At 38.6% G+C, this 10,427-nt stretch overlaps 1 protein-coding gene across 3 annotated transcripts in view; it reads left to right on the forward strand.

Annotated features, from left to right (window-relative positions):
• Positions 1 to 8,950, forward strand: part of gata5 (GATA binding protein 5) — a 20,486-nt gene extending 11,536 nt beyond the window's left edge. Inside the window, exons 1-7 of one of the 3 annotated variants that reach the window (XM_066702268.1) lie at positions 474 to 698; positions 1,564 to 2,316; positions 4,511 to 4,680; positions 5,891 to 6,016; positions 6,651 to 6,738; positions 7,485 to 7,612; positions 7,995 to 8,950. In XM_066702268.1, the coding sequence (XP_066558365.1) occupies positions 1,800 to 2,316; positions 4,511 to 4,680; positions 5,891 to 6,016; positions 6,651 to 6,738; positions 7,485 to 7,612; positions 7,995 to 8,135 (1,170 nt within the window). In that variant the 5' untranslated portion in view covers positions 474 to 698; positions 1,564 to 1,799 and the 3' untranslated portion in view covers positions 8,136 to 8,950. Of the gene's footprint in view, positions 1 to 473; positions 699 to 1,563; positions 2,317 to 4,510; positions 4,681 to 5,887; positions 6,017 to 6,650; positions 6,739 to 7,484; positions 7,613 to 7,994 lie in introns of those variants that run through there. The other 2 variants (XM_066702265.1, XM_066702266.1) reach the window with 2 other exon arrangements.
• The last annotated feature ends 1,477 nt before the right edge of the window (positions 8,951 to 10,427 follow it).

A 10,427-nucleotide genomic window follows, 5' to 3' on the forward strand; every position in this document is an offset into this window, starting at 1 on the left:
ATTTATTATAGGCGGTACTTACGTTGTAAGATATCTTTTACAAAAACATTTACAATATAGTACAGGTTTTCAAGACTACTATATATATATATATGATATAATAGTCTATATAATAGTCTTGACATTTATTTCGTGTAAGTTTAAAAGCTGTGATTCCAAATATGCGTGTTTTTTATTTTAACCTATATAGAGATTGAACTTCCAAGACTCTCATTCTTAAGAGCCCAGATTTGAAAAAAATACAGTCCTGTATTTAAGTCCTCGGCTGTATTTAACATTCTCCAATAATACGATTTTCTCCAAGACGTCGGTGTGCGAATAGTTCCAGTAAAAATAAGTAACTATTGATTCTAAAACAATCAGAGAGAGGGTCAGTGGCCGCCAATCAGGTGGACACCCATTCCTCCCAGCACTCCCAGTCCTACCTAGGAGTGGTCACGTGGTCCAGCCCATACAAATAACTTGCAGTAAAGTTGTCCCGGCCAAAGCAGGGAGAACAGTTATATCCGAGATAATCAGCGCCAGCAACTATCTGCAGATAGGAGAGCTTGGTCACCGTTTACGAAGAAGTCCGTCCAGGTTTCCCAAATTGGACTTATTCTGCTGACTTTTCGTTCTACCTTATATATATGTATATATATCCATTTTTTTTAAACAAGAGCACCAACGAATTTAGCCGCATTCCGGGATCTGTGCGTGTGAGTATCTCTACACGTTATTTATCTGCTTTACCGAATGGGTTTCCCCACTTATCTGCCAGCTGTCCTTATCTGCTGTAGATAATGCAATGAGAGTTTTGGGATGAAATTGTATAAGTCCTTTGCACAGTTATCAATATTGTTATGGGATTTGTATGATCTATGATAAAAAATAATAATAATGTCTGATATGATCCAGTTAAGCTATCTGGGAACGAAGGAAACACGCTTGTTTTTTATTCCTCCCTTTTAAAGTGATTTATTACAGAAGAGAATTGGAGATTAAGGCTTTAATATTTGAATTGCAATATAACGGTGTCATCATTTATATAAAACATTGTTCTGATTGTTTTACATGGCAGTTATAATATGACTAGATACAGCTGTTTTACACCGCAGCACTAGTCTACTATGCGTATTTAGTTGGTAGTCTACGCGTTTAATTTGACCAAATGTTGTTGATTATAGCTCACAGTTAAATCACACCATTTATTGTCCTTACATAATGAATCCTACGCTGAAAGTGTGGCGATTTGTAGCCACTTCAATGTTGAACTGGTATGTGGTTTCAACGCACAGTCTAGCTAAGTTTTAACCGTGCGCAGTTAATGCTGACCATTAAAACAATGGGTTAGAAACAAAGCTGACGGATCCAATACATTTTACAGTGATTTGCAAACAGTGGTTAAAAACTTAATCAATAACGTTTCTCCTTTTGATGTGCGCCTGACGGTGTTTTTTTTTTATTATTGCTTTTGTTCCTTTGGTTTCGACTCGCAGTGGTCACAGGTATGAGTGCTTGCCCACTTCAGGGATTTGATTGCATTGTATGTCTTGGTCACCGCCATTGTCTGTTTTGTTGCAGCCATTGACGAGATTATCATTACCAGCAAAGTTGTTGATTGTGATTTAAACGGAGGGATTTCGGGGCTCGTCCGGCACCACCGAGGCGCAGACTGTCCGAAAAGTGGCGCACACACCTGCGGGGTTGGGAAGCGCTCCGTCTGAACGGGAACCGACGTGGATCCGGCTCGACAACCGACAAACCCGCACTAATAACCCACACAACAAGTAAGGGGAGCTCGCAGCACCATCTCTACAATGTACCAGAGCCTGGCTTTAGCTCCCAACCAGTCTCCTTACGCGCACGACACGGGGAACTACATCCACTCCTCGGCGGGCTCACCTGTGTACGTGCCCACGACCCGGGTGCCATCCATGCTGCCCACCCTGCCCTACCTCCAGCCTTGCGACTCGGCGCACCAGTCGCACACCTTGGGCAGCCACCACGGCTGGCCGCAGGCGGGCACGGACACGTCGGCGTTTAACCCCAGCAGCCCCCATCCACCGCCCGGATTCTCCTACTCCCACAGCCCCCCAGTAAGCAGCAGCACTGGGAGGGAAGGGCCTTATCAGACTCCGCTGGTCATCAGCAACGGCGCCCGGGCGGAGCAGTATGGCAGCGCCCTGGTGCGCTCGGTCGGTGGATCTTACTCCAGCCCCTATGCCACCTACATGGGCCCGGACATGGCATCGTCCTGGACACCTGGGCACTTCGAAAGCAGCATGATGCTCCAGGGCAGACAAGCGGGGCTGTCCGGACGGAGGTCCAGTCTAGGTATTTAAAAGATCAAAATACATAATGGTTTAAACATATATAATTTATTAAATTATCATCATATATGCGCAATACTTAAAAGTGGTTATGTAGTGATTAACTGTGCATACAAGAATATATTGGTCTATATTGTAAATGCACTGAATTAATATTGAGGACAATCTTCCAGCGAAATAAAATGTTACTCCCATACTCGGCCCCAGTTTAGAAAAACGAAATCAAATATTATTCCCTATATCATTGATTGGCCTAAAACCTACGGTGAAAATAAGAAAAGTATTTCTTTCCATTAGGTGTGAATGTCAGCGAGGAAACTGAATACACATCAATTCTCTCAATGTAATGTAATGATTACTCTTTCGTTGATGCTTTTCTCTCTACAACAAACCCAATAACCATTGTGAAGGTGGTGTAAAATTGGTCATTGGGACATGTCATGTTATATATCTTAGATAAAAAAAATGGAATTGCCATAATTACAGTTCATGTTGTTTTTTTGCATGTGGTTCTCAATTTTATTTCAGCCCAATTAAATTCTGAATTTATCATTCTTATCATCATTGCGTTTTAAATAGTATCTGAGTATAAAATAATAAGATTGCACTATCAGAAGGCCTGAAAAAATAAAAAAACTCCAGGCATACCTAAATAGACTAAATTTTTGCGTGTATTTCTGTTTAAATGTTTGATCTCGTTAGTGTCCTCTGATTCCGGTAGAATTAAATGCAATATTTAAAGGAGGCGGTGGGAAAAAGTCACGTTTTTGAAACTGACTTTCTGCATATTCTTGGCGCAACATGCAAGGGACCTTTTTTGTGTCACCATTAAAGTAAACATCTCTGTTTGAAGCAGTTTTATAGCAGGGAGTCTTTCAAGTCATTTATTGAAGCAAATTGGTTTATATTAGATCAGACTCGGGGTCTCCTAACGTCGCCTAAACAACTCCCAAATAACATCAATCGGCTCGCCTTTCCACCAGGAGACAGTAAAATTCAATCAAGCATTGAAGCCCAAATCTCACTGCTCTCTAATCCACAATCTCGACATTAAAGACCTCCTAAATACCTGGTTTGAGACATTTCAATTAAAATGCTAATTCATTTTTAACGGGTTTATTTTTCCGCAGTGATGTTGTGTTTAAGGGAACAATGCAGAGCAATGCGTAAAAATGGCCCTTGTCACCCCGGCTCAATGGAAACCATAGCAGTTCACCTTCAGTGTAGGACTTCATTTGACAGCTTGAACAAACGCCACAAATGCGAAATAAATATATAAATAAAATGACTACACCAGCTGAAACCATTGCCAGTCTTTCATAAAATACTTGCTTATTTTAAAATATTGATATATACTAATAATCCCGAAAATAGAGCCAACATCTGCAATTGTCTTCTTCCAGTTATTATTATTATTATTATTATTATTATTATTATTATTATTATTATTATTATTATTATTATTGTTTACCCTAATAAGCATCATTGTAATATTTCTCAGGTCATTGCTGTAAACTGTCCGAGTACAGGGCGAGAGTCGCAGTTGTGGGCTGTGAGCTATAGAGATTGATAGGGACCAGTGATCATACAGACCTATAAATCACTGAGGGGCATTCCAGCAGTCTCTGTCCATAGCCTTACTGTCGCCAGTGATCAATGGGAGAATTACATTAATTACATGAATGAAATGAAATAAAACGTTTTCATTTTAAAGTCGTTTTGTCAGTTATTCGTTTTGTTTTACCAGCTTAACACACACACATGAACAATATTTGTAAAATGTCACTTCAGTTTAAAAAAGAAGAATAAAAGGATAATTCAACTCAACAGATGATATAGTCTATATATCGAAAAAGTTAATATTTTTAAAACTGATATGTTCACACAATTCGTTTAGGCTATAATGTGGTATTTTGCATGTATGGCTACGCGTCATTTTATATCGAAATAAATTAAATAATCACAAATTAAAAGAGAACAATACGAAAATATGAATTGACTAACTGAAAATTAATCTGCTTTATGTATGTATGTATGTATGTCGTTTTCATATTTTAGCTGGATTTACTCGTCTACATGCATAGTAGTCTATGCAAAGTTACTTTTATATAGCCAGTCGTCATCATCCTCTTCATCATCATCATCAATGGCGTGTATGGAGTCTGAAATGAACAGCGTCTGTGTGCTTTGTGTTTCAGAGCTGTTGGAGGAGTACCCGGGCGAGGGCCGCGAGTGTGTGAATTGCGGGTCAATATCCACGCCGCTGTGGAGGAGGGATGGCACCGGCCACTATCTGTGTAACGCCTGCGGGCTCTATCACAAAATGAACGGCATCAACAGACCTCTCATTAAACCACAGAAACGACTGGTAAGATACTTATACTGAGGTTGACCTGCTTAGCTTTTCATCTGTATGTCACAATAATCCTCTAATTTAGTCTAACGGTTTGATTTGATCTGTATCTTTATACTACTACTACTACTACTACTACTACTACTACTACTACTACTACTTCTATTACTACTACTAATAATATTCCGTTCTCTGCCAAGGGCACTAGCATGCATTTCAAATCCACCTTCATATATTTGGTGAATGTGAATAAATGTGATTGAACGCATCTATGCTTTGAAATTACTATGTAACTGTTAATTACAAAAAATATATATATCATGGTGATACAAAAGAGGTCATAAATGAAAATAGCTACATATTTAATATTTTTCATAAGTAGGGTCTGAAATCCACAGCTAAACGATAGGCTGATTGCAAGTATGAGACAAAACCCGATACACAATACAAGGTCAACAACTTCCTTGAGAAGGTCATGTTTGTCAAAGGGAATTCTTCAGGGAACCCTTTCTCAGGAATAAACTACTTGATAAACCAGCAATAAATTAGTTTGGTTTTTGTCTTTCAAAGACCTTGTCCTTGGCCGCCTGTTCTCAGTAAGACTGTGCGATGTGAAACAAGACAATCATCGACTGTATGTTTCTCCACTTTTGGAGACTTTAAGAACAAGGCCAGACTGCCAGCATTTTTAAAAGATGAAAAACAACAACAACAAAATGCCCCCAGTATTCATTGCAATTTATTTTATCTGCATTTATAGTACTTTATTGACTGATTGTAGAACTCACAAGTTAGCTAACTAAATAAAAAGTTATTGAGTTGTAGATAAAATATAAATACATGCCTATTTCAAGCGAACAATCATTTGACCCAAATTACTGTTGCAAGTTCATTTAACATGTTTTATTATTTGTTGTTCTTTTATTCTGCGTGTTTGTTTTTGTGACAGGGAAAGTGAGGTAGGATGTTAGTGATAGAACTCAAAGCAAGTACCAGGGGAAGCATTTTAAACCTTTTATCAGGATGCCATCTTTATTTTGCATCCCACTATCATAAAAAGACGTTTTCCAGTGATAACCCTTCTGATGCAAAACTTGTAAGACAGACTATTCACGAGTCTCCCCCAAACCATTTAAAAGACCCCCCTCTCCCCGTTGTGTTGTGACAGTGCTGGTGTGAGTGTGTGACAGGCCACTGACTTGCTGTTTGTGTCGTGTTTCAGCAGACCTCTTCCAGAAGAGCCGGCCTCTGCTGCACTAATTGCCACACGACCACCACGACTCTGTGGAGACGCAATGCAGAAGGAGAGCCCGTGTGCAACGCATGTGGGCTTTACATGAAACTACATGGGGTAGGCTTGAGTTTATTATTATTTATTAATATTTATTTCTCGGAAGACACCCTTTTCCAGGGTGACTTACAGGTTACACAAGCAATACAAGAGTGTGAAATACAATTCAAGACAAAATTCAAATTAAGCATGAATACAAAATACAATTTCAGACATGCAAAAGTGCAGAAGTGCTGTTAATACAAAATACAAACCATACATCCTCATGCAATTGACCTGTTTGTACAAATAACCATAATACTTTTATTTTGTGTAGTACAATGCATGCAATTCGAAGCCCCTTTTTACAAAAACATTAAAACACAAAACACAACTACAAGAGAAAGCCCGGTGCTAAAAATTAGCCTTCAGTCCAGATTAAAACAACAGCGTGTGTGTCATGGTCAGTGTCCTTTACTAGCACTGTGTTGTCTTTGCATCACGTACTTCTGCATTAACACACTCTTGAGGTCATTTTTATTAATGTGTTAAAAATTGTTGTGTCTTTCTGTTATTTTCGGCGGTGTTGAAATTTAAACTTTGTGTTGGTGTGGGGTCTGTATGCCAGTCAGTGGAGTTCGTCTTTTGGTTTGTCTTAGGTGAAGTGGAGAGTAAAGGTAAGCCTGCTGGCAAATCTAACGTATGATTCTTTTAGGTCCCGAGACCTTTGGCTATGAAGAAAGAGAGCATACAAACCCGGAAAAGAAAACCGAAGAATGTTAACAAATCGAAAACATCATCGGGTATGTTTTTTTTTTTTAACATATATACTTTTCTGTATTTGTCTCTTTAGACACATATTTAGTAGGGCTGCTCACAGCAACTAGTGTTAGCATACTGATGTCTAACCTTGAATTCTTCACTAATCTAAGCCTGTCTGAAAACATGTGTTTGTATCAACACTTGAGTGTTATACAGTTGAAGGGAAACAAGTATTGAAATAGTGCACTCAATGCTAAAGCTGGGCAGTAGATTTATTGTAATCATATACTAAGAATTGTTGTATAAACTTAACTTTCTCCGTGAAAGTTATTTTCCATTGCACTAATCCGTTAAACCTGAGGGAAAATAATCATGAAATGAGTCTAATAAGTCTAAACAAATCTGTCTAAATGTTAATAACATTCTTGGCGGCAGGGAAGTATGTCTTAAAGTTAGCAAAGTAAGCCTTTCTTTTAATTTAAGAGAGAAAGATTTTAGATTAATTCAGTTGAATTATGCACCTGGATTGTTTGGTTGCATCTCAATCTTTTTGCTTCAGACTTAAAGACATTTTACTTGGTTAAAATTCAAATTCCTCCCTAGGCCCACATATCCATGCATGCTCTCATTTAGAAACATTTAATTGCTCATGTCCACATTGTTGTCTACTTAGTCATGAAATCAAATCACTTTGTCTCAGAGTTGTTTTTCTCAGGCACCTCCCTTAATTCAGTACCGTGTGGTGTTTCTCTGTTTGTTGACCCCGTTGTTTTCCATGTTTGCTCAGGTTCCTCGGCTTCTGGTACGAACTCCCCTTCTTCAGTCTCTCTGTCTGAAAATGCCTCGACTATAAAGAGCGAGCCGAGCATGGCTCCGTCTCCCTTCGCAGGTCAAACTGTGGTGTCTGTGTCTCAGGTGAGCTTCAAACAAAGAGTCCCTCGGCCTGTTGTGTACTTAGAGATCAGTTAAAGATGGGTGTCAATGTGTGAGACAATACCCTGTATGCTCTGAAGCTTTGGTAAACCCTGAGTAGAAGCACACAAGTTTATGTTGTTCCCTCCAGTCTCGTGGATCTGTTCTCGGGGAGGATTGTATTAATCGTTAAATGCTTAAAAATATGTCCATTATATTATCTTTGTGGACATACTCTATGCATATAGAAACACTTATTATAATCTTTGTACATTCATCAAGCTTAGACTAAACTCGATTTATGTCACATTGAAATTGAGATTTTTCACATTATTACCTATATTTACATGTATATTAATATATTTGTATTATTTCTTTCCCCTAGGCTTCATCCCAGTTAGACAATCTAAACTCCGGACATCCGGAAATTAAATACGAGGATTACCACTTCACTCCAGCTTCCATAGCTCAACAGAACGGACTTTCTATACGGCAGGACTCATGGTGCGCTTTGACACTGGCGTAAAGTCTGGACTTCCTCTTCAGTTTTCAGGCTGTGTTCTGGAGAAAGTCACACAAATACTACCTATGGACTTTTGCGAGCGACGGGGGAGAATTGTTGATACATGTAACTAAGAACACATTTGTATGGGTTATTGATGCAATTCTTTTATGACCTCTGCATGGTACATGGTTTCTGTAGAAATCAACCACTCAACAGGCTGTTGTCGGGAATATTTATAACTGTACCAAAAATATGTTTTACCTCTTGTGACCCGATTCGATCATATTCCAAAAGCTACAGATTGAGACAAGAATATACAAAGTGCGTAAAAATCAGTGCCTTATATTCACTAATATATTGTATCATGAGTCATAGAGGTGTAAAAGAAAAGACAGGAGTGACAGACCAAAAAAAAAGATGAATGGCTTCCAGGTGATTTTTTTTTTTTTTTTTTTTTTACAGTATATCTGTATGACAATCTAAGTGCAATGATTCACTTTTCACAAATAGATGAAAAGGGGACACTATTAATAATTTTGAATTTTGTTTGAATATGTATACCTAAATTTATTTGTTGTATTGTAAGATGTTATTCCTGTGAGGGAATTTAAATGTTATTTTATTGCTTTTGAGAGGAAAAAAAAAAAAAGTTAAGTTCCAGAATCAAGAATTATTTTGGGGCGGCTGTCTTTGTTTCTACCGAAGCTCTTCGAATTCTAAATCATGGAGAGTATTTAGAGCATAAGAAACTAAATCATCACTTTCTTTCCATGATAAAGGTTGTTGAAAAATAAGGAACCACCCTTAATAAAAAAAAAATAGAAGGAAAAAAACTACATTTTGCGGTAATTTGTTTTGTTGATATAGTGTTTGTTTTACCGGTAGAGATTTTTAGTTTTGTTGTTTGCTATCGATTGCTTTTCCCACTGCATTTCACAACCCCTGAGGAGATCCATGCTTCACGGTTTCAAGGAGAAAGATGGTGCACCAGACAGCAGATATCTAAACAACATGATACATTAAAACATAAATAAAAATCTATTGATACATTTATAGGATTCCCTTACAGAGAGCGAAATGTTTTGAACCGAATCCGTTTCTAAGTGAATCATCGTATTTAATTTTGTTCGTCCCATACTGGTTTAAATGTACCTGGTCGTGAGCACTCAGCCCCTTTGACTTGTAGTGTGGCTTCATCACTGTAGTAATGAGAATGGTTGCTTAAGTTCATTCCCATGTTTAAACATAAAGGAAAATGTCGCTTTTTTTACATAATGAAGGAGGTCAAGTCCTACCCAAGTCTCTGTCCAGCTCTACACTTTGTCCCCTATCTGCCCAATACTGAAGGGTTGTGTTTGGTGACATATCTTTGTGGTGCCGCTTTTCGGTAATTAAAGCTTTGAAGGGTTATTTCTGCACAATGACAAGTGGTTGTTCCCAGCTACATGTGGCAGATACTGACACTAGCATTGTGCAAGCTCTTTCCATGAATCAGAGTTTATAAGGACTATTTTGTGTTGTGGCTGAGCAGGACAAGTTTGAAGTTTGTCCATCATAGAAGCTAGGTGGGTTGGATTGATGGTTCATTAAAGGAGAGCGTCACAGAGCTGTGAAATGGTGTGCAGGTGTGTTTGGAGAAGAGTTTCTAAGAGGTGGAGTGGAAAAATCATCCGAGACCGAATCTTTCACAGGACGAGGGTTGAAACAGAGCAGGCCAAGCTAAACTGAAGGGGGTGAGGTCACGTGGACACTCCTAGTTGGGAAACATAATTTAGATATTGCCAAAAAAAGATTCTCCATTATTCAGACTGAAATAAAATTAAATGCAACTAAAGTTAAGGTTTACTGGCAAGATGTTTGTGAAGACGCAGGTATCAAGAAACTTGTCATACATAGTCATACAGTCAGTCTATATTGCTCCCAATGATGACTCTCTGGAAGAGGATACTGAAGAGCTGCTTTGTTGTCTAGATATTTTTGTAGGGAACTGTCCTGAACTGTGTCTGGGCAAAGGTTAAAACACCACCAGGTTTTACAACAGTAGCGCGGTAATACAGTAGGTATGTTGCTGGAAGATAATTTTGTCATGTCAGCAGCCCATCTAATTAGTGGAGGCATGAAAGACACGAACGTGATGAGGGAGGATGAAATTATCCATGGAGACAGTGCTTGCCTACGGGCACTAAGAATAGTCTCTCTAGACATCATATTGCTGCAATAAATCTTCTAGAGGCTGCCATTAACATACAAAGACACGGAGCTCGTAAATTAATTTAGCTTCCCTCTGACTCATCACAGAGTTGTTTGTGCAGA

The sequence above is a fragment of the Amia ocellicauda genome, chromosome 4, assembly GCF_036373705.1.
Source record: "Amia ocellicauda isolate fAmiCal2 chromosome 4, fAmiCal2.hap1, whole genome shotgun sequence".
NCBI lineage: Eukaryota > Metazoa > Chordata > Actinopteri > Amiiformes > Amiidae > Amia > Amia ocellicauda.